The 24,743-nt window shown below is 41.6% G+C and overlaps 2 protein-coding genes across 2 annotated transcripts in view; one reads left to right on the top strand and one right to left on the bottom strand.

The window, feature by feature from the left end:
* Window positions 1–10,869, top strand: part of itpk1b (inositol-tetrakisphosphate 1-kinase b) — a 37,577-nt gene extending 26,708 nt beyond the window's left edge. Inside the window, exons 6-11 of the mRNA XM_061695707.1 lie at window positions 3,698–3,796; window positions 3,913–3,953; window positions 5,333–5,498; window positions 7,433–7,500; window positions 8,295–8,457; window positions 8,955–10,869. Coding sequence (XP_061551691.1) covers window positions 3,698–3,796; window positions 3,913–3,953; window positions 5,333–5,498; window positions 7,433–7,500; window positions 8,295–8,457; window positions 8,955–9,226 — 809 coding nt within the window. The 3' untranslated portion in view covers window positions 9,227–10,869. The remainder of the gene's footprint in view (window positions 1–3,697; window positions 3,797–3,912; window positions 3,954–5,332; window positions 5,499–7,432; window positions 7,501–8,294; window positions 8,458–8,954) is intronic.
* Window positions 10,870–10,986: 117 nt separating this feature from the next.
* Window positions 10,987–24,666, bottom strand: plk4 (polo-like kinase 4 (Drosophila)). Its single transcript, XM_061695706.1, has 15 exons — window positions 24,484–24,666; window positions 20,923–21,018; window positions 20,592–20,687; window positions 20,042–20,156; window positions 18,816–19,815; window positions 18,648–18,736; window positions 17,596–17,915; window positions 17,417–17,521; window positions 14,692–14,803; window positions 14,464–14,613; window positions 12,986–13,208; window positions 12,542–12,644; window positions 12,295–12,435; window positions 12,110–12,216; window positions 10,987–11,328 (listed from the first exon to the last, which is right to left on the bottom strand). Exons 1-15 carry the CDS (start codon window positions 24,511–24,513, stop codon window positions 11,217–11,219), a joined length of 2,799 nt encoding a protein of 932 aa, XP_061551690.1. The 5' UTR covers window positions 24,514–24,666; the 3' UTR covers window positions 10,987–11,216.
* Between the last annotated feature and the right edge of the window lie 77 nt (window positions 24,667–24,743).

Here is a 24,743-nt window from a genome sequence, read left to right as displayed (position 1 = left end):
TACCCTTGGGCATCTGGTGAAGGTGCATTTAATTTTTCTGCCTGAACAAGACTACAAAGAAACATTAATTATAAATAAATTTTCTTCAAAATGAAATGAAAAAGGCGGCATGGTGAACGACTGGTTAGCACATCTGCCTTACAGTTCTGAGGACCTGGGTTCAAATCCAACCTCGCCTGTGTGGAGTCTGCATGTTCTCCCCATGCCTGCGTAGGTTTTCGCTAGGTACTCCGGTTTCCTCCCACATGCCAAAAACATGCGTGGTAGGTTGATTGAAGACTCTAAATTGCCCGTAGGTGTGAATGTGAGTGCGAATGGCTGTTTGTTTATATGTGCCCGGCGATTGGCTGGCAAACAGTTCAGGGTGTACCCCGCCTCTCACCCAGACTCAGCTGGGATCGGCTCCAGCAGGCCTGCGGCCCTAGTGAGGATAAGCTGAATGGAAGATTAATGAAATGTAGAAGTAAAGTGGGATAATTTTCCGCAGCACACCTGATGATCTCTCACAGCACAGTGTTTGGAAAACATTGTTGTAATGCACACTGCTGACCTCTACAGATTGGAGTGTCACCCTGCATAGCGTGATTTATCCATCTAAACATATTAGAGATACTGTATTTCAGCCTTGACAGAGGTATGTGCTCTTCCAAGTGCGAGCTTGTTTGTTTTTCCAGAGGGGAAATAAATGAGTCACAACATGCATTGTGATGAATCCTGAGCATTGATTCTAAAAAAAAAAAAATTAATAATAATAAAAGGGCTGATTTTCACTTGCACCGAAATAGAACAACCTTGGACATAATCAAGAAAATGGAGTGCCAAAAAAGAAAAAACATACAAACATTTGCATCACTACCCATTTGCCTGTGCTGAGGACGGGTGAGCCATTGATCACATGTCCGTTTAATCATCTGTCTGGTGACTCTTGTCTGCTGCTTCTTGTGTGTGTGTGTGTGTGTGTGTGTGTATACTGTGTACTGTGTATGCGGCTGGTACTTATAAGTGTCATCATATATCGCATATTCGCAATGCAGTCCTGGTGTGAATAAATAGATACTTGAATTCATGGATGAAACATGATTTAACAGTACATTATAAAACGGGACTTCAACACGTCTACTCCAATCTAGACCTTGGCGTCTTTTCTATATGGACAAAGACTATTTTGGCAAACATTTTGAATTCAACCTGTGTGATTTTGGGAGGATTTACATTAGTTATTCTGTAAACCGGCACAATCCTTTGCAAAGCCTAGCTCTTTGACATTTGTTGCAGCACTTCCATGGCTTATTCCCAGAAACCTTCAATGGTGACTACGATCTTCTCTGATCAGTGCCTCAACCCTAGCACTATTCTCAGGATTAACCGCTGAAGATAGTCTGCCGCTCCTTTGCTTGTCACGGTGGCCACTCAAAGCAGGCTATTGTTCTTCGCCTTTGATCCTGGACACCCACTTTTTGACTGTCCTGTAGCCTTATTGCAGTTTCCCTATACACATTTTGCAACTTTAGTGGTGGTTCCCCTTCCAAGAAATCCAACAATGACATGATTTTCTAAATTGCTTCCAAGAAAATGACTGGCTTAAACCAAAAAAAAAATCAATAAACAAACCTTAAAACAAGTATTTAAATTAAAACCGAATTATTAGGTTAAATTAAATTGGGCTCCAACAAAAACAAATCTAACAAACCTCCAAATAAGTATTTAAAATGAGAACTGTGAATTATTAGATTAAATTAAATTGGGCTCATTACTTTTTGACAGCCCCTCATATATAATATAGTGGGTGTGAAAAAGTGTTTGCCCCTTTCCTGATTTCTTTTTTTTTTTTTTTTTTTTTTTTTTTTTTTTTGCATGTTTGTCACACTTAAATGTTCCCATCATCAAACAAATTTAAAAATTAGTCAAAGACAACACAAGTAAACACAAAATGCAGTATTTGCATGTTTTTGTTTTATTATTAAGGAAGAAAAAAATATTAAACCTACATGGCCATGTGTGGAAATAATTATTGCCCCCTAAACCTATTAACTGGTTGGGCCACCTTGAGCAGCAGCAACTGCAATCAAGCGTTTGCTAGCTTGCAATGAGTCTCTTACAGCGCTGTCAGGAAATTTTTGCCCACTCATCTTTACAGAATTGTTGTAATTCAGCCACATTGGAGGGCTTTCGGGCATGAACCGTCTTTTTAAGGTCATGCCACAGCATCTCAATAGGATTCAGGTGATGACTTTGACTAGGCCACTCCAAAGTCTTCATTCTGATTTTCTTCAGCCATTCAGAGGTGGACTTGCTGGTGTGTTTTGGATCATTGTCCTGCTGCAGAACCCGAGTTGGTTTCAGCTTGAGGTCACGAACAGATGGGAAGACATTCTCCCTCAGGATTTTTTGGTAGACAGCACAATTCAGGGTTCCATTTATGACGGCAAGTCTTCCAGGTCCTGAAGTTGAAAAACAGCCCCAGACCATCACACTACCACCACCATAGTTTATTGTTGTTATGATGTTACTTTTACGCCAGATGTAATTGGACACACACCTTCCAAAAAGTTCAACTTTTTGTCTCATCAGACCACAGAGTATGTTCCCAAAAGTCTTGGGGATCATCTAGATGTCTTCTGGGATAATTGAGACGAGCCTCAATGTACTTTTTGCTCAGCAGTGGTTTTTGTCTTGCCACTCTGCCATGCAGGCCATTTTCCTTTTTTCTTTTTTTTATGGTGGAGTCATGGACACTGACGTTTTTCTGAGACAAGTGAGGCCTGCCGTTCTTTGGATCTTGTTGTGGGGTCTTTTGTGACATCTTGGATGAGTTATCGCTGTGCTTTTGGTGTAATTTTTGTTGGCGGGCCACTCTTAAGAAGTTTCACTACTGTTCTATGTTTTCACCATTTGTGGGTAATGGCTCTCACTGTGGTTTGTTGGAGTCCCTAAGCTTTAGAAATGTCTTTATGACCTTTTCCACACTGATGAATCTCGTGTGTCTTTCTTTTTCATTTGTTCCAGAATGTCTTTAGATCGCAGCATGATGTCTAGCTTTTGAGGATCTTTTGGTCTACTTCACTTTGTCAGGCAGATTGATTGAGAACAGGTGTGGCAGTATCAGGCCTGGGTGTGGCTAGAGAAATTTTCCTCTGGTATGACAAACCACAGTTAAGTCATGTTTTAACAGGGGGGACAATCACTTTTTCAACACAGGGCCATGTAGATTTGGATTTGTCTTTTCCTTTAATAATAAAAAAAACCCTTTATTTTAAAACTGCATTTTGTGTTTACTCGTGTTGTCTTTGACTAATATTTAAATTTGTTTGATGATGGGAAATATTTAAGTGTGATAAACACACACACAAAAAAAAAAAGAAATCAGGAAGGGGGCAAACACTTTTTCACACCACTGTACATGCTATACATTATATCTGTTGAAAATATTTCCCTGAACTGAACCGCTTAAATGTTTAATTTAGGGGCCCTGATATAGAAGGTGTGCCAAGTTTCTTAAGTCCGTTTGTCTTATACAGTAATGTGAAAAAGTATTTGCCCCCTTCTCAAATAATGAGCAAAAATGGAGTAGCACTGTAAGTCCTATTTCAGTTTCCCAGAAGCCATTTATTATCTTAATAACTTGGGATTCTTTCAAAGTATTTCATTTTGAAGTCTTTAAATCTCTCCATTGTTCTTTTCCTTGTCGTGCTCTTAGATGAGAGGATTTGCTCTCCTCCGTTTATGGTGCTCAACACCGAGTGCAACCCGGATGTGCTCGAGCAGATCAGGAAGCACGGACTCACGTTCCCCTTCAGTAAGTCTTCCAAGCCCATTAACACCTATTGTGAAAAAAATCTTGATATAAATACACATTAATAGTCCTATGTTGTCACCATTTGACGCATGTCCATATTTTGATTTGCTTCTCAGTTTGCAAAACTCGAGTGGCTCATGGAACCAACTCCCATGAGGTAAGTGTCCCCTCCTTACTGTTTGCACTGAGGAAGCAGCAACCCTTCTCATATCTACAGTACTCCTGTCACCACTCCTTTCCTCACAGCCACACTTGTTAAATCAGTGGTTCCCAAGCTGTATTTGGCCAAGGTACATTTTGGAGCTCACAAAAAATCTCAGTGGATTCCCTGGGTAATTATGTACCTTCTGCCATTTAGTGGAAGGGCATTTAATTGTTCTACCTGTAAATACAGTATGTTTCTGCCATAGACAGATGAACAAAGATACACTAATTGTGATAAATAAATAAAATGAATAATAGGGGCGGCACAGTGGGCGACTGGTCCGCACATCTGCCTCACACTTCTGAGGACGCGGATTGAATTCCGGCCTCCCTGTGTGGAGTTTGCATGTTCTCGCCATTCCTGCGTAGGTTTTCTCCTGGTACTGCGGTTTCTTCCCACATCCCACAAACATGCATGGTAGGTTAATTGAAGACTCTAAATTGCCCGAAGGTGTGATTGTGAGTGCAAATGGTTGTTGGTTTGGTTCAGGGCGTACCCCGCCTCTCGCCCAGAGTCAGCTGGGATAGGCTCCAGCACGCCCACGACCCTAGTGAGGATAAGCGGTCCAGAAAATGGATGAAATTATTAATAATTAAAATAAATAAATATTTTCGGGACCAATTCAGTGAAATTGGATAAGTTTCCTGCGGCAGACCTGGTGATCTCTCTTGGCATACTAATGTGCCACCGCACACTGGTTGGGTCACTCAGCCATGCATAAACAAAGGTATTGGAACACTGATGTTTTTTGTCAATTTAGTGATATCCGTGATATTGAACATGAGAGAGTGCCTGGCTCACCATTTCTGTTTGAGTTCATCTCCAAAGTGTTTGATTGGTCAAGTTCTTCCGCATCCAGCTTATCCAAGCATGACTGTATGGACCTTGCTGAGAGCACATCGTCTAGCAGTTATTTATTTATTTATTTATTTATTTATTTTTTTGAATGAGTGCAAAACAAACAAGGAATAAGCAAAATATTCCTATACTAGTAGGAGGAATCCTGAAGAATGGATGTCATCCCACCCCTAAAAAAAAAAAAAAAAGTACATCAGCAATTTAATGATAGTAATCGCAATAATTATCACACACACAAAATAATACTACAATATACAAGCATCTCCAATGTGTCATCCAAGCATTGCCTTTATGGACCATGCTTAGTGCACTGTGCACTATTCCCTAATCAGAAGCATAGAATTGTTAATTATATCTGGGATGAAACACTGAAAGACAAGTTAGCACCCAACCTTTGATTGATAGGTGTGTCTCCATACTTTTACTTTTACATCAGATGAACTCAATACGTTCTTTCTGACCCTTCCCCCCAGATGGCTATTATCTTCAGTGAGGATGACCTGAAGGATGTAAAGCCCCCCTGCGTCATTCAGAGCTTCATCAACCACAATGCAGTGCTCTACAAGGTGTTTGTTGTGGGGGACTCGTACACGGTGGTGGAGAGGCCCTCCCTCAAGAATTTCCCCGCCGGACCTGCAGGTAAGCAAGCCAGGAAGTTGATCCCCCTCAAATTGACCAATAAAAGATGTTGTGAAATATCTTTATAGCCCCTGACGTCTGAGCTTTTGAAGGCTTCTTAGAAGAATTGACTTTTCAGGAGGCTCATATTGTCCAAAATTACCCAATGGTACAGTGCACATCTATAAACAGTCTAGATATACTCACCCACCCTCCTCTGGGACAAAAAACTAACAGTGTAGAGAGGACACTTTGGTGCACTGAGTCTGGAATGTTCCGTTTGGTCCAATAGAACTTGTAACCCTATCATAGGGAACATGATGAAAGACTTGAGCTGCTACTGTAGAATGAGGGCCAATGACTTTGTCTACTGGAGCAGACGACCATTTAGATGTCAAATTAAAAATAATAATTGGCTGGCGACCAGTTCAGGGTACACCCCGCCTCTCAGCCCGGAGATGGCTGGGATAGGCTCCAGCACGCCTGCGACCCTAGTGAGGATAAGCGGAATGAGTGAATGAATGTGTGTGTAGTTTGCATGTTCTCCCCATGCTTCTCCATGTACTCTTTGCTTCCTCCCACATTCCAAAAACATGCATGTTCGATTCAGTCAAGACTCTAAATTGCCCAAAGGTGTCGATGGGAATACTTGTCGACAGTATATGTCATCTGCAAACGTCTGCCAAGTACATCAATATCTTTGATCTAATACACAGGTGTCAAACTCAAGGCCCGGGGGCCAGATCCGGCCCGCCACAGGATTTTATGTGGCCCGCGAAGGCAAATCATGTGTGTCAACTTCCATAATTCTTGTTAAAATCTGTACCAAGATTTCAAATTGTTATATTTCGTAAATAACATTGAGATATTGCATTACCAAATATGAACAATAGTTGAAAAACCCATTACCCTTGATTTCTGATTCCAAAACAAATTTATAAGTTTTGGATGTAATAATATGATGAGGTGATTCCGCTGTTACAGCCGAACAGGACAAAAAATAAATAAATGATGAAGTGATTAAAGATTTTATGGTTTCACAGTCATAATGGCCCTCTGAGGGAAACCGTAACTACAATGTGGCCCGCGACAAAAATTAGTTTGACACCCCTGATCTAATAATTGGACTAGGACATGTAACACCTTCCCTCTCGCCCAAGGTTTGCTGAGATAGGCTCCAGCTCACCTGCGACCCTAATATGAACGAGTGCAATAGAAAATGGATGGATATTATTACGCCTATCGCAATTGGTACAACAGTACTCAGACAAATGGTGACTCATTGACGCAGTAATGCTTGATTAAGATGAAAGGTAAAAGCCTTTACATGTACTGTGCTCGAACCACGTTTCACGTATTCGTTCGTCTCCGCTGAGGAACAATTAACACTGAGACACTGAGGGTTGTCTTTTAGTCCTGCTCATGATAACGTCCCGAAAAAGTCTTCCATTAGTTTTGACTTTAATTGTCCTTAAGAATAACTCCTCTCCTTAAAACCTTAACTCCAGCAGTTATGAAAATGCAACCTATTTAACATTTTGGGACTGATTTGTAATTGGTCAACATTCACTATAAAAATGCTTCATACTTTTTCTTTTCTAGGAAATAAAAAAAAATGTCCATCCATTTTCAGTACCACTGAGTTTGTCAATCAATCCCACGCTCGCTGCACCAGTCATCTGTGTGAATGACTACACCACCAGTGACTCTGAAAAATATGATGGCAAAGTGTCATAAAATATTGTGATACAATATTTAAGTCTTTGTGGTCATATTTAATAAGTGAGAAGAGTCCTACATTTGGCTTCCTTAAACGTATGACCGCCACTAAGTTGGGTGCTTGTTAAGTGGATGAAGACGTTTCGAAGTCCAAGATTGGGATTTGTCGCCACCTAGTGTTTCTAATGAACACATACAATATCTAGTACTCACTTTTCCTTTTGTTGTCTCTTCAGACAGGAAAGCCATTTTCTTCAACAGCCACAACGTTTCCAAGCCGGAGTCGTCCTCAGACTTAAACTCGGTACGACTCAGATCTAATGTCACCTTAGCAAGCACACGTTTTCACTCCGGCAAGCACAAACAAGGCGAGCGCTTGCATTATGTTTGGTTGGGTTGTTTGTCAGATGGCAGGATAAAGGTGCATTCCACCTCCCACAATAGTTGTTAGTTTTGACCTCTTCCTCCATAAATCCCGAAGTAGCCAGCTCACTAATGAGCTGTAAAACCGGAACTTTAAGTTCCTCCTCGTCAACGCAAGGTGGTATTATGAATATGTAATGTCGACTAAAAGATAAGATCAACAACATTTGTTCATCAGTTCATTTGGAATACGTACAACTGAAAATAAATCATCAAACAAACAAAAATAAATTGAATCGAATTGAACATTGCGCATTGTCGGATAGAACACAGAGTTTGGTTTTAAGCCCTAAGATGGCCCCCGAGCGTCCTGCATCTTTGAAAGCTTCTGGTAGTGAACACCAGAAGATCATCCTGATCAAGATCATTCAGGAGAGAATAAAACTCCGAGATAGGCTCCAGGGAGGACAGAGTTACGCAACTACCAAAATAGCGATAGTACAATACATTATACATTTGATGCTTGTTTGTATGTTTGTGTTCAAATCTATTTACAATGTGTTTAAGCTTGCGTTTTAGTCATTTTGAATGTTTTTCAAGTGTGCGGGAGGGATAAAATATATACAAATAATGATATGCTCTCCCTATTTCATGGATTTTCACCTAACGTATCCCCCGTGATAAACAGAGGTTCAACGAAGTCCCATTTACTCAAGTCCTCGTGTTTGCTTTTAGAGGGAGAACGTAGAGGGGGTATCTCAGCCTCCGAGCGACGACGTCATCCGAGAACTGTCCAGGTCCTTGCGGCAGGCGCTGGGCGTGTCCTTGTTCGGCATCGATGTCATCATCAATAACCAAACTGGCCAACATGCCGTCATCGACGTCAATGCCTTCCCAGGTAGGTGCGCTCCCTCCTAAGGGGCTTTTTCTCTTTCTAAATCAAAGTCTGTTCTGGGACGCTGTTGCCAACCAAGTTTTTAATTTCAAAATGGTTATGAAATAATAAAGTACAGTGCATTCACTTTGGATAAAGACCACGCTGGACCACGAATAGCGAAAATCCACGCATAACTGACGCCCATTATAACATTCACTGCAATATTGATTCGTACTCCTTGCTATGTATGTTAGCACCTTAGCAACCTGTTGTTGTGATCACGTGGGCTCCGAAAGTAGGGCTTTGCTCCCATTTTGTTGTTGTCAAGTAACTATGCTGGATTGAATTTTAGAGCTTCATTTATAAACACTGCTTTGCCACCATCTTGTAGCATCCATGGGCAATTAGAAACCTTATTTGGGGGGGTGAATTGCTTCTGGAGTTCGTAATTTGCGGCAGGACTCCGTCCTTCTCGCTCTCTGTCCCGATCAAACTTGACGTTCCACCCGTGTCGGCAGGTTACGAGGGCGTCCCCGAGTTCTTCGGCGACCTGCTCAACCATATCAGCGGCGTGCTCCCGAGCGTCGGCCCCTCCGACCCCCCTCCCGCCAGCGAGCCGCCCAAAGGCGTGAGCGCCCCCGCGGCCGCCGACACCCCCCCGTGGATCGTGGAGGGCGACGCGGGACTGAAGGGTGCGCGTCATCAGCGGCTGGGCTGCAGCTCGCCCATGTCGCCCAACTTCCAGCAGCACTGCGTGTCAACTATTGCCACCAAGGCCTCCTCCCAGTGACTTTGTCCCCCCACCTCTTGCTGGAAAAACACATCACAACGGTGACAATAACAATGAATAATAATCATAATAATTATGACGTTAATGATATCTAATCACAACCTTTTCCCGTTTAGTTCTTGCAAATGATGATGATTGGGTGTAAAGCTTTTTTCTCTCACTCTCTCTTTGGCTTTTACTTTTTTGTATTGTTGTTTTTGTCCAATGAGACTTCAACAGTACTGTAATGTGAACCTTTTGGGAAGTCATTTGTATTCTTTGCTGCAGTGACGCCCGGCTCAGCATTTTCAGACTGGGGAAAGGTGTGCCACCAGATGTGCAATGTATGACCCCGTCTGTGTGGATGTATGAGTGCGTGTGTGCGCGTGTGTGTTCAACACCACTGACTCCTCTGTGAGGGGAGGGTGCATGCGTTTGAACCAAGAGATAAGCTGTTGACTTTCTGAGTGCCATCATATTTTAGACTTGAGGTGAAGAGCTGAGAAGGAAATCTCCATGTGACCAAGTGAGCGCAGGAAGACGTTCCGTTTCTTTCTTTCTTTTTATTTCCACACAATGATCTCCACCGGCAGGATTCCATTGTGAGATTTCCTCACATCACTTCATAGCGTCAGTTGCCTTTTTTTTTTTTTTTTTTTCTCTCTTTCCTTTTACGCTCACTGCTCTCCTGTGGACCCGTTCACTGCATTCTGAGTAATTTATTCCACTGATTGTTTTAGATCAAACGTGTTTGGTTTGCCATCTGTCAACACTTTAAAGGAGATTAAGTAACTAATTTACAATGGTTAGTTAAATGGTTAATTGGGCAGTTTGCTTGATTGGACTCCCACACACAACTCTTTCAACACGCAGTTGAATGGGAATCCATCTAATCAGCTGTAATTGAAGAGCAACTGTGGGAAATGATATTTTTTTTAAATTCCAATTTAGTTTTTTTCTTTTGACATGTACTAAATGGGATTTTATGGGGGGGTATGTTATATATAAATGATGGCATGTGAATAGACCTATTTACTAGAAGAATATTTTATTTAAAAAAAAAAGAACAAATTGGAGAACAAAAGTGATGTTAAAAGGGTTAGATGAGTGCAAAACTGCCAAAATCCTGTTTTGTCTTCCTCTAAATCTGCTTCCTCATCCTGTAGAGCAGCATTGGTGGGCAACCTGAAGCCTGTCTTTCACCCCGAGTCAGCTGGGATAGGCCTGAACAGAAAAAGCAGTATAGAAAATGGATGTCGTACGGCCTTTGGAGGACCCCAATCGGAAACAGGGTGCCCACACGCGCTGTAGTCACATCATCTCACCAGTAATCAGGACACTTTTCCACTTAAATCACTTGACCTCCATTTAAGGCAAAGCTCAAAGGCAGCGGGTGTAGAGAAAGTGTATGTTTTGTTCTGTGTCAGGCTTGTACGTGACAGATAATTGGTGAATCCTACCAGTGTACCCCAGTGTGATCGGTAAGCCCGCTTTCCACCTTAAAAATGTTTACTCCTTGGGTGTCGTGTACAATACGTGTATCTACGCCTAAGCTTGCTTACGTACAGTACGTTGTTTGGTATGTCATGAACATGATTATTTTATTTTTTATTTTTTTTTAAATCAGTCGACCCACAGAGGTGAAATAAACGAGTGGAAATTTCTCTTTCCTTTGTGTTTGTGGTTTGCTATGAACGGTGTGAATATTAACGTGTGAATATAAATTTTATTTCTGTTTACATGCTCATCCATGAGGTGCAAATTGAAGTGCAACAATTGAACACCAAGCCACCAGACATTTATTGGCTCTCCCCCGCTTGATGAACGTCACATTTCATAGTAATGCTAGTAGACGGCTACAACACAATGCTGCTTTACAAAAGAATCACTTAAAAAAATATTTTCCATAATCTTCTGTACATGTATAAAAAAAAAAAAAAAAAAAAAAGAGAACCCATCTAACATAACATACAAACACATAGATATTTACAAGAGGGTAAAGAAGTAAATGTTAATGTGCTTGCGGATGATGAAATGGCGGGTTGTGCAACCACTCGAGGATGGTGTTGAGGCATTGCACCTTCTCCAACACGTGCTTGGGAAAATTCTCGTTCTCCTTGTACCTAGGATCAACACACACACACGCTATTGAGTAGATTTACTTTTTACTAATGTATATAGTATGTACTCTAATTACAGGTGCATCTCATTCAGTTCATTTATGTCAGTACTTTGTTCATACATGTATGCCACGGATGTATAGTGAAAAGCAGAACAATTAAATGCTTTTCCACTAAATGGCAGTAGCTACATAATTAACCTCTGTAACGTATTGCCATTCATAAAACTAAAGTCAGGGCTTCCTGCAAGTACTGTATCAGCTTTGTGTTTAATTTAAACTGGGCAAGATTTCACATGTATATTTGTGAGTAAATTGAGTTGAGATCATCATCAAGTATTTTTTTGGGTGGAGTGCCGTGACACTTTTCTCATTTGAAATGGTGCCTTGGGTCAATAAAGGTTGGGAAACACTGCCTTAAACAAGAAAATGCCTGTAAGAAGGCCAATTCCTACTCAATTTCTACATTCAAAATCATTTTGAATGTGTTTTATAGAATAACATATCTCAAGATGGTGAATTTGGGAGTTTTGTTAGCTGTAAGCTACAGTATAATCATGAAAATTATATATATATATATAAAATGAAATGAAACATTTCACTCTGTTTAAAGTGAATCTTTAGTACGAGTTGATGTTTTTGAATTGAACTACTGAAATAAATGATTTCCACAATATTCCATTTTTTTTTTCATTATTATTATTATTATTATTACACAAATAGCAGACGTTTCCTAGAATTTATTAGTATTGTATAAGGTGTTATGGTGAAGTGCCGTTTGTCACCTGGTGACACGTCCCTCAGGAGACGTGTACTCGAAGCTGGGAAATCCGAGCTGTACCAACAGTTGAGAGCCGTCGTTGAAAAGCACCCGCACTCCGCCACTTGTCAGCTGAGGAGACAAAAAGGAGCATTTGGATGACCCACCCCCGACGCGTCATCCTTTCGAACAGCTCAAGGCGTCAATTACCTCCGAGGCCCAACCCATGTTGGGCACAAAAACGGATTTTATCACTTGGTTTTGCGTGTTCTGCAGGACATCCTGGCACGCGGGGGAGCTTTTCTTACTCAGGCTGCCCGAGCTGAAGTCAGAGGCGTCATAGGAGTTCATCTATATATACACACACACACACACACACCACACAGACACAGACCCGTTTAAAGATGCCTTTGTTTGAGATAAACGTGTTTGTCTGTCCACGCTGACGGAGACTCACCGAAGGAGTGATTTCTGAAAGGCAGGGAGACGGAAGTTGATCAGCAGGAGCAGGCTGGGAGGGAAGTGACGACGAGAACTGAGAGTCGGGGATGACGGGCCTCCTAAAAAAGATCAACATTATAGATACAGATACAATGTTTGCATTACATTTAGATACATTACATCCACTCGTCTACAGTGCTGCCCTAAAGAGGACATATAATGAAAAATTTGTTTGAATACAAATAGTTGTGCCTGCCCAACCTATCAAGTGTGAAATTAAATCTAGTAAAGCGAACTGTTGTGAATGAGGAGGCCATCTTTTTTTCTATTGATTTTTAACAGGAAAAGATGATTTGCGATACGGTAAGTGTTTTGAGGTATAAGTGTGGTCACATAACAAATTAAAATCCTAAATCACGGCACAACCGTGTAACTGATGTCAATCGGAACACGCGTTTACCTTCCGATGGTGATGGGGAAGAAAGGAACCTTCTCGCGTTGCTCCTCCAGCGTGATGGCGGCCTCCAGCGCCAGACACAAGCGGTGGGCCTTCCCCGACAGCTCAGCGTAGACGCGGCTCTCGGCGCTCAGGCCGCTCAGGCCCGCCTCGCCCCTCACCGTGGACGACTTGCCGCTCTTCTCCACCACGCGCAGCAGCTCCGATGTCTTGTGGCTCTTTGCCCCTGTGCCGTGCATTCCACAAAACGTATCAGAAAAACGTAACGTCACCGCGTATTTTCAGGGCGCCTCTGGCTCTAAAAGCTCCGACGTCATGCAACGTGTCAATTGACTGGTGTTTTACTTAGGTGAGTGTCATTTTTAACCGCAAAGAAGCATTGGAAACTGTTCCGCTAAAATCATTGGAGGATTTTCAAGCAGTTAAATCTCTCAGTAGATGTACAACAATTCATCGATTAATCGACAACTATTTTGAAGATGGAGTAATCGTTTATAGAACTTGTTCAACGTGTCCAAATCCTGAATTTCAGTAAAAATTCTCATTTCTGTTGTCCTTCATGGAAGCAGACTGATTAGCTTTGTGTTTTTTCAAAATAAGACATTTGCAAACATCTATTTTTACCTTGTAAGACAATTATCAATATTTCCCCCTATTTTCTAACATGAAGCCGACCAAATCAGAAACTGAATCATTCAGAATCAATTCAAGGTTTGTTCATTTTCCGCACTGTCAATTTGAAATAACGTCCTGTTTTTGAATAAAGGGATGGAAATATTTTTTTTTAATCTGGTTTATTGATTAATCGACAATATAATTGACAAAGTATATTAAACGTGCGTTACAGCTTATCTTTTTGTCTCATAAAATAAGCGAGCATTTTTCAAGGCAAGGTTATTCTGCGTTACATTAACGCAAAGCCAACACTGTAACTGAACATGTGTAAATATTATCGAAAAAGCTTTGTGCATTTTCATTTTGTGTTTCAGTATAATATACCTGTACGATTAAAAGAAAAAGACAAATTTCCATCTATTTTCTGTACCGCTTATCCTCACTAGGGTCGCAGAAAGACAAGGTTAAAGAGCAATACAAATATGTCACAGTAAAGTGTTTCTTTGAACCAGTGGGGGTCGCGGCATACGCATGAATGGGAATTATCAGAATGGTACCGCCCCTGCTACAGGTCGAGCCAGGGTCAACTCTGCTGCCATAGTCCTAATATATACAGTTGAAACCACCAATTTATAGTCACAATATTAGAAGGACACGTACCGATAAGTCATCGTCGTCCCCCCACATGAAATCAGGCTAAACCTTTCCCGTTTTAGTTCAAATAGGATTAACAAAATGTATTCTATTTGCGAAATGCCAGAATAACGGGAAGGGATAGGCTCCAGCAGCCCGCGACCCGAGTGGGGATAAGCGGTAAAGAGAGAGAGAGAGAGAGAGAGAGAGAACACACAACATTGGCGACTCACCGTCGTAGAAGAAGACCTCCAAATCGCCGTTGGGGGAATTCTCCATCAACATGACCTTGGCGTACTTGGTGTAAAGCGTCACTTTGGGGGTGCTGGACTTGGCCAGCTGCAACAACTTCGAGGCATACTGGTACTTCTTCCAGTATTTCTCTAGCACAAGGCACAAATCCATGGATGGGATTGAGTCGAAATAGGAGTGAGGTTGTGTGTTAACGTGCTGATTCTCACCTGGAAGATCCTCGTAACTGCAAACGTGAATATCTTCCGGATCTTCCGGGGGAGCAGGCGGCCAGTCCAGCACAGGAAAACCTTTCCCACCATTGGGCTTGTATATCGTCGCCTGCAAGCAACGTCACGTCATAACAGTGATTCCCCACCACCTGACGAGAAAGCTATCATCTGGTGTGCAATGGAAAATTATACAATTTCCCTTAATTGGTTCCAACCGTACATCTTTCTTCTTCTGTCTATGGCGGCGACAAATAGTGTCAGGTAGCACAATTAAATGCTCTTCCACTGGATGGCAGAAGGCACAATTAATTCCACAATCTCTCCACTGCCGTCATTCATACAACAGAAAAACAGCTTTGTGCTCAACTAAAGAGTCCCAGATTTCACACACAGTACTTTTGTGAACAAATTGAGACAAGATCATTATTTTTTCGGTATACAGCGGTACCTCCACTTATGAGTGTTTTTCGAGATAGGAGTTGTTTTTCTTTTTTGCTTTGACTTGCGAGCCAAAATTTGAGCTACTAATGCTAAATGGTGGCAGCGAACTCAAGTCAATTTCACTCTCACGACAAGCAAAAGTTTGGCATAGTGAATTGAACAATTCTTCACTATATGTTTTTTTGCCACTGAAGTTACCCGTCAAACTAAACTAAACATAAGACAAAGAGAATGACACATTAGGAGCTTTCCCACCGCAGGAACCTTTCCAGGAACTTTAGCTTGAGTTCACCCTGTGACCCCACCGAAAAAAACTAAAAAGGGACGGAAGGTTCCCCCTGGATTATTTCATTCCTCCTGCCGGATAGGGTCTTCCTAGAGCTACCGGGAACTCTTTGGGTGGGGGGGGCAGTGCTGTCGAACACTGGTTGGTTGACAGACCTCTGGAGGAGTTTACTTTTTCATTCACAGAGCTGCCATTATGTGGCATGACGCAAGGCTTGAAAGAGGATTCAAATACTTCTTTTTTTGTTTTTCTTCATGCAAACACATATGTAGTTACCAAAAAACTTCACACTGCTGTATTTAAAAACTGACTAAGAGCTCTCCATGAAGTCATGTATTTTTGATTTATATATATACACATTTGCAATGTCAACCTGACTGCAGACAGCGGAGTAAAACAAAGCAAATACATATACAAACTGTACAATGTGAATGTAAATATAGAAGCCTGCAGATGACTATAGATGTGATTTATTGTTCTCAAATTTGTAGTGGAACAGTGTAAGGCCTCTGGCTCATGTCCCTATTGTATTTTCAAGCTGATAAATCACATCTATGGTCATATGCCAGCTTCTGTGGCACAATGTATTTAGGTATGTCATCTCAATAAAACAGAATATATTCTCATTTATCGAAATGTACCTTTATATAATAAAGCTCCCTTCCTCAAAGACAGTCTGCAGCCAGGTTGGCATTGCAAATAACAATCAGGTCTAACTGCCTCACCTGGATAAAGGGTTTTAAAGCTATCAAAAATATATGAAATTTAGATTAAGAAAAATCAGACGTCGAGAACTTGAAATGCCAGCATGTTTTTTAGATCCAGTCGGTATCAGTAATGAGAAACATCAGCCTCATTTGCTTAAGCTACCCTGAACTAATAAGTGTGATGGAAACATAAACCACATGGGCCACAGGAACCTTTTGCTACCAGGAACTCAAAGTTACTGGACTGGTTGGTGGAAAAGCCCCAATTGTGTATTTAAAACATACATACAACTTTGCCTTACACCAAAGTCCGCCAGCAGAGTGCTAACAAGCAATGCAAGACCCCTTAGATAAGCTAACAAAACAAGCATTGATGTTGTGGTGTTCTAACCCTTTAAAGGTCCCATATTTTGCCGAAACCATTTTTTTCTAGTATTTGTGATGTATGAATGTGCCTATGGGGCCTTAGTGTAAACGTGAAATAGGAATTAAAATCGTTTCTTTTCCTGCAGAGAGGCCTGAAATCAGGTCATTCGAATTTCTCGAGCTTATCTCCGTCAGTAGCGAAGATCTTCGCTCCAGCGCCAGCGGTGTCACGTGTGCTCTCACAAGTGGGTCTTCTTCATAGAGGTAACCAGTCAGAGGCCGAATATGGACAAAGTGGATACAAAACTGGCTCAAAGTAGCTGTCAGAAGGGCCTTTTTTTTGGACACTAGTATGGCAAAACCAAGGTGTTTTTGGTTTTGGTTTTTTTTTATGAAATTGCGACTTTTATACTAAGTCCATGTTAAGAGAGTCACTCGATGGAGATCTCGGCAAATAAAGAAGATTCTGATTCTAAAATATGGGAGCTTTAAGTAACAGACATTTCAACACAAAACAGATGCAGCAACACATGTAGACAGACAATATTAAGGCTCACGGGCATACATTATTTATCCTTTACGACTAACATTACTAACATTTACAGAGCAGTTGTGAGCGTCTTCTTTATTTGTATCTATAAGTATATATTACACTGCTCCGCTGGTGGCCAAGGTGCTCACATCAGAACGAGCTGCACAGTGAATTACTCATGTAGCACAAACTCTTACATTCTAATTATGTTATTACTGTATGTTTTATAAAGTACAATAGTGTAAAGTGTTATTTTTCTCATTAAAATAACATTCACAACATTCTGTTGGTGTTTAATTGGGTGGCTAGAATAGATTAAAGGCATTTACGTTCATTTCAATGGGGAAAGATGATTTGAGATACAAGTGTTTTGTGACACGAAGAGCTCACCATTGATCCATCAGAGGAAAGCCGAAGGACAACCTTCACCCTCTCCTGTCCATTTTGGCACGTTAAGACCTCTATGCACACCTCACCCGTGTCTAGGAGGGTCACCTGTGAAGAGAACACGCTTTCTTTAATCAAGCGACCTCAACAAAAGTGACGTCATGACGTCAGGAATCCCTTACAAGAGTATTTTTGGCCTTCTTTCTGAAGGGCTTCAGTCTGGAGGCGCACAGAGGCGGGACAAGATCTCTCAGCGTCGTCTTCTCCTTGCCTACGTCGGCTTTAGCTGAGGGCAGCTGTGAGGAGGAGGAGGCGGAGGAGCAGTGAGGAGGCTGGAAGTGGGCTCCGGGTATATTCGCTCTCCGGTACACGTCCAGGCCGGAGGGGTGGGGGCGATTCAGGTTTACGGGCTTTTCCATCCACGAGCCCGGTCCTCTGTCGCTGTGGAAAGTGAGGCTGCTGCTGCTGTGAGCGCTTCTGTCAGCGGGCCCCAGACCACAACCTGACAACAAAAAGACAAGTTGTCTGTTTGAGCCGCTGCTTAAAACCCTGTTCTTTGGAAGGGTTTTTATGTGCCTTCTTTCATGCTGCATCTTATGAAAGTGAGCAGAGGGCCGTGAGGGAAGGAAAACAAAAGCAGGCTAATCTGAAGTCTGAGTAATGGGAAGTGTGACTTGACAAATTCCTCATCATATTACGACTACATTTGCAACCAAAAAAAAAAAAGTTACGCCTGTTTTTTCCTATCATAGGGTAACTTAATTCATCCATCAGTTATCGCCAGCACTTAGGGTCATGGCTTGAACTGGAGCCTATCCCAGTTTACACAACTTAATTCAATGACTATATTCTGGTAAAATGACAATTTGATTCTTATATCAGCTATTCTTAAAAATATTTCCTCATTTTATTCTGGTAAAATTAAACTTCAATTTTGTAGAATTCTGACATTTTGTTATAAATTATGTCTTTTATTGCATAAAATTTTAACTTGATCATGGGATTACATTTTTGCTCACAATATTACAACTTTATTCAATGTTTAAGTATTGCAGCTATCTACGGATAACATTTTAAATTGTTTTCATGTTACTGTATTACTCTGTTCCTTTCGTTATCCTAATAGAAGAATTGCCGAAGTCATTTTCATCTATCAATTTGTTTGTCTGTCATATCTATCAAGTTTCTACAAAGTTTACAAAAATGATTTAGAAAGAACAAGACTTTACTTTACCATCGTTTTTGAGCCAGTTAGTAACTCCCTCCACATCTTGATATAGGTCTGGTGGATGTGCCGTCTTTGTGGATAAGAAGTACCCTGAACTAGAAAACACCAGAAGTCAAATGAATAAACACGGGGCTTCTAGTATTCAATGATAAGAGGTCTACAAAAAGAGTTTACTTTGCAGACTGCTTGACAGGAGGTGACGGTGTCTGCCCACGGTCAGAGAATGAATGAGGAGTGGAGGACAAAGGGAAGAGTCGCCTTCCAGTGCCTGTCAGTGATTCTTCTGAGTGATACCGGCCCTGCTCGGCCTGACCGGGCCCTTGAAGCGGTCCAGAGGAGCCAGAGTGGTCTGAGGAGTGGGTTGCATGTGGGTAGCGGGAATGGGGCTGGTCACTCCCTCCTCTGTAAGGCGGCTTGCCTCTGCCTTCATTGTGAAACCTGTCCAGCGAAAGCGGCTGCTGCTGCTGATATTGCTGCTGCCACTGGAGTCCATCTTCAAAACAGGCCCGGCTGGACTGGAGTGAGAGACCGGGCACGGCCGCCATGCGGCTGGGCAAAGCCGAGCCCACGGCGTGCCTCATCTTGCTCTGGAGGCGGCTGCCGCTGCTGCCTGACGTGGAGGAGGTGAAGCCTGTGGAAATGTTGGCGATACCACTGTCCATGGAGGAGAAGACACCCTGGCCCAGCTGTTTGGACTCGCCCTTCAGCCCCCGGCTCATAAAAGGATGGTCCAGCACCGTGGGCAGGGTGGGCCGAAGGGCGGGATCTCTCTGCAGCAGCTGATGGATCAGATCCTGGGCCTGCTGAGAAATGTGGTTGGGCATTTTGTACTCCCCAAATACCACCTTGGAAAGCGTGTGTTTGAGCGTGTCCATGTCAAACGGGGGGCGGCCCGTGAGGAAGGCGAAGAGCATACAGCCCAAGGACCATACGTCCGATTCCAGGCCATGAGGGCCGCGGGTTACCACCTCGGGGGCGATATAGTTGGGCGTCCCGCACATGGTGTAGTGCTTCTCGTTGGGGAGTTTGAGTTGAGTTGCCAGGCCGAAGTCCGCGATCTTAATTTCCATGTTATTGGTGAGCAGCAGGTTGGACAAAGTCAGATCCCGATGAATGATGTGGTTAGTGTGCAAGTAGAGCATCCCGTTCACGATCTGATCCATGAAGAGTCTTGCTGTGAAGAGGCATCCAAAACACAACTGAAGTAGCAGTAGAAGTAGCAGGAATCAATAGTGTTCAGAATTTAAATGATTGTGCTTGTGCCATGTGACGTGACAGCGTACTCTCGTGCCGCCGTGCAAATTAGTTCTTTGCACGCTTTGAATTAGAAAACCTGAGTCGTAAACCAAGGACTCCCTGTATATAGATATGAAGCTTTGATTTCAAGTGAAAAGTCTGACCTTCTTCCTCAGAAAATGGCACCTTGCACTCTTTCAGGTAGCGGTTCATCTCCCCATTATGGCACATCTCCAAAACCAAGTAGACGTAGTTCTCATCTTCAAAGAAGTTGTACAGCTGAAAAACAAACAGGAAGTGCAATTTAAGTTCAAGAAATATAAAAAAATGGGTAAACACAGGAATAGCTACCATAAAAAAAAGAGTGATTGGACGGCATGGATGCTTACATGACCTGTACCACAAACATAACTGATAAAAGCTAGAAAGAGTTGCCTTTAAATGAACACGCTTCTTGACAATATTCGTTGTTTTTTTGGGGGGTTTTTTTTTTTTGGACAATCCAACACAGAGTATTCCTGGAGGTCAAATCCATACAATCGTAATTAGGAAGTCTTTGAAAGAAAAGCGTCAGCTGCTGAAAAGAAGACAATATTGGCTAAATATTAAACACTACAGAGGAGCTTCTGCACGCTGTATGATATAACCATGGCAACACTAACAGAACATGAATACTGTGTGTGTGTGTGTGTGTGTGTGTGTGTGTGTCTTTACCTCAACTATCGAAGGGTGCTTTAAGCGGCAGTGAATCTCTACCTCTTGTCTTACACGCTGGACCAACCCAGCTTTGCACATCAATTTCTTGTCAATCTGCAAATGGAGACAGAAGAAGAAGGCGACATAGTTGATACCAAACAAGAATTTGTCAGGGGTGAATAGTCAATCTGTCGCCTGCACAACAAAGCACCGAGACGTGGGGAGCCATGATGCCCTAATTATACCTTAACAGTTTGTAATGACAGCTGTGTGGGCGTTATTTATTGTAGGCTAGAATTTTCATCACAGGTAAAGCCAATTATCGGTTATTCGCCAGGCACATTCTTACCATTTTGATGGCAACCTCTTGACCCGTCTTGAGAGATTTTGCCCGGTAAACACAGGCAAAGGAGCCTTTGCCAAGGAGGGTCAGGACTTCAAAATCCTGCATGGAGAAAAACAACAGGGGAAAAAAAAAAAAATAATCCATATTAATACTTAGCGCTTCTTTCGATATTGGCTTGTCAAATATCTTAAGAGCAAGAACCATCCGACCCGCCGTTTTCTTATCCTCATTATGGTCACGAGTGAGCTGGAGCCTATCCCAGATGGCTTTGGGTTAGAGGCGGGGTACACCCTGGTCTAGTCACAGTTAAATAGCAGGGCGCATACAAGCATTCATACTCACATTCATGCCGATGAACAATTTAGAGTCTTCAATGAACCTAACATGCAGGTTCTTGGAATGTGAGAGGAAACCATAGTATCCAGAGAAAACCCACGCAAGCATGGGGAGAACAAGTAAACTCCAGAACGGAAAGACAAAGAAAAACCCCAGAACTTTAGAACTGTGAGGAAGAATGCAATGTGTAATGTAATGTAGTGTGTATTGGGTCCAACATGTATTGTAGGTTGATAGCTTTTAAGATTATATTATTTATTATTATTGACCATTTTGTTACTGAATGTTGTGCAATGTGTCGCCTCACCCAAAAGTGATTGCCGGGCAATTTTTTTTTTTTTTTTTTTTTTTTTTTTTTTTTAAAGGTGGCGTGGGATGTTTATTTATTTATTTATTTATTTTGTTGATGGGTATATTCTGTTGTATGTTTGTGGTGTGTAGTGCAGGATTAGCAGAGTCCACAACACATTTCCCCATGGGGACATTAAAGTATATGAAATTAAATGAAAATGAAAATGTGCTGCCCCCAGTCAAGAACCAAATGACTAAAATGTATCATGTATTGGCAAAACAAAACATCACCACTGCATACATAAACTGATGAAGATGAATAATGAACTTAAAACACACACCCAAAATGGACATTACTTTTTCCAAAAAGGGGCGGGTTTGTCTTAATAAATAGAATCAGCATTTCAAAATAGCATTTAATGTTTACTACAGTTATCTTTGTTTGATATTTAAAATGGTTTGATGATCTTAAACAAAGTGGGAACACTATGCAAAAATATATGATACTGACAGAGAGGTAATATTAATTTAGCGTTATGTTTATTAAGAGCTTCGAGTTGGTATTGTGTCATAGTGACAGATGTCTCTACATGGGGTCCTCGGTTTACGGCGTTGTTCCATTCCCGAATTTATATGCAAGTTGAATTTTTTTTTCCGGGTTGTGGGAGGAAGAGAACCCGCGTAAGCACAGGGAGATCACGCAAACGCCACACAAGAAGGTCAGATGCAAGATTCAAACTCCAAACCCCACAAATGTAATCCACAAACACAAATAATAAACACATTGTAAAATCAATACCCCTCTGACAAGACAGCTGACAAGAAATTGCTCTTTGATCCAAGTTAAACCCAAATACTGAAAAAACATGATACCTCAATATTGAGCTCACGAATATAACACAACCTCTCCTCTTCATCGTCAGGGGAGTCAGAGCAGTTGGATACCATGTGGTGGTACATGCTGCCCCCACGACGCAAGACGCAGACAAGCGCAGACACCAACGACGACTTGACGGCCGAGACAAATGCTAACGGCCTTACAAGTCAACAACACCTGACGCCGTCAGATGGCCAACTACAACCTGCAATTATCCCGGCGCGCTTCCCGCGGATCAAGCCACTTGGAGCCGTCTCCCAGCAGCGAGAAGGGGGAGGAGGCAACACACACACACACACACACACGAGGCACACAGACTCATTCAATAATAGCACTAATAATAATACTACAACTGCTGCTACTATCATAATAATAATAATAATAATATGGATGAAAATATTTTTGTTTTCGTTTACAATACAGGCATAGGAAAAAAGATAAGAAATTGTTTAATTTAACAACAACAACAATACAATAATAAGAAGAAGAAGAAACAAAGTAATAATAACTTTATAATATAACTTTCATATTAATAACTAAGAGTGTACTTGTACATATACTGTAAATAGTAAGAAAAATAAAATACATTTCAATACTGTAGTAAGAAAAGGTAAAATTATAGACTACAGTGAATATGTAATAATTTTCAAGGTATATCAAATATTGCTGGGAACTAAACACACAGCAAAGAAAATATGCTAGCAACGCAATTTTATTTTTTTAAATGTATCGACGACCTTAAACACTCAAAAGAACCATTTGGACTGTCTCCCGCCGGGTGGAATAAATTAAAGCCAAATTTAAATAATACACCTGCAGGGAACCAAAAAACAAAAACCAAGAACGCAATTTGCTTCTGTGTTTTGTCATCATTTCATCACACGTGGAGCGTGCAGTCAGCTTGAATCAAAAAGGACTATTTCCCTTAACAATGTAAAATATGTATTTGCCAAAAAAAAAAAAAAAAAAGCTAATTGAAATTTAAATTTTACCTTGTTTGTGATTTTTGCTACCGAACCTCAGCGTACAGCATCGGCATATTTGAGCACCTTGATTTAAAGAGGCGTGAGGAATGTTTGTTTTTAATATACTTGTAGTTTATGTAGCACATAGCATTAAACCACATGTGTCAAACTCTAGGCCCGGGGGCCACTTTCGGCTTATAACATCATTTTTATGTGGCCCGCAAAAGCAAAACGTGTCATCTTGCATGATTCTTGCTCAAATCTGTACCAAAATTTCAAATTTCAAACAATGTTAAGATATTTTTTGTTACCAAACCCCTTTTTACAGTAACTAGAACAATAAATTATCCTTGACTTCTGATTTTAAAAATTGTTGCACAACACATGGATGAATATGTATAACCATACGTATGATGAGGCGACACATTTATGTGGTTTCACAGTCATAACTGCCCTCCGAGGGAAACCGTAACTATCATTTGGACCGCAACGAAAATGAGTTTGACACCCCTGCATTTTCTTGGATTTATCCATGCTTTGCCGACCAGAGGTTGACTATAGCTCCATAAATCTTGGTGCCAGTGACCAAAACAAATACATAAATAAATGTTTATTTCAGTGTTATAAGAACACCATAATCTTCAAAATTAGAATTACATTTGAACAACAAACGAGCTAATTTAAATTTAAATTAAATACTCATTTTCCAAAGTCACAGAGAGCCACATGCAGTTCTAGAGCTGCAGGTTGCAGACTGCTGGTCTAAACATCAACAATGATAGTGAACAATACTACAACAGTGGTTTATTTTCAAAACAAATTCAAAATAGGTTTGGACTGGAAGAGGCAACCATCTTGGGTGGGTGTTAAACTCCAAATTCCCGAACACAACCTGTCGACAAGCTCAATTCAGACAGCCATAATATCCGTGTTAGCACAAAGTCTGACTGTAGTGTGATTCTTTTGACATCGTAAGCAACAAAAGCCGTTCGGCGAGCGAGCTGCACATCAAAGAACGTTCAGGCTTGCAGTTAGCTTTAAAGCTGACGAGAGAGCCCGTGCTAGCTCGAGCCAGTCAATGCTAGCATAACTCACCGCACGTTTTGCGCCGATTAAATCGCTCATCGTGGCTGCTTTCGTCGTTGCCGTTGCATGTAGAAAATGTGCGTCAGTAATCCGTTCATCGATATTCGTCCAAGCGGTTTTCAGAGAGCAAACGCCGTCTGTTGTGTTCCCCCAAGTCTTGACTTTGGTGCCGCTTCCATTTTCAAAATACGCGCCCGTTAGCCAGCGTGCTTACGTCACGTAACGTAAGGCGTCACTCTCACGGCTGACCACACCCACTAAGCGAAAGA

This window comes from Phycodurus eques, chromosome 14 (assembly GCF_024500275.1).
Source record: "Phycodurus eques isolate BA_2022a chromosome 14, UOR_Pequ_1.1, whole genome shotgun sequence".
NCBI lineage: Eukaryota > Metazoa > Chordata > Actinopteri > Syngnathiformes > Syngnathidae > Phycodurus > Phycodurus eques.
This window is presented reverse-complemented; position numbering and strand designations above follow the sequence as displayed.

What these genes read in the sequence shown, in the direction of transcription:
- plk4 (XM_061695706.1), bottom strand. Translation starts at nt 24,513, where the DNA reads ATGAGCGATTTAATCGGCGCAAAACGTGCG. An exon ending in TTTCCTCTGATGGATCAATG is followed by an intron (nt 14,804 to 17,416) that starts GTGAGCTCTTCG and finishes CGTTGCTTGCAG; the next exon opens with GCGACGATATACAAGCCCAA. An exon ending in CAGTTACGAGGATCTTCCAG is followed by an intron (nt 14,614 to 14,691) that starts GTGAGAATCAGC and finishes GCCTTGTGCTAG; the next exon opens with AGAAATACTGGAAGAAGTAC.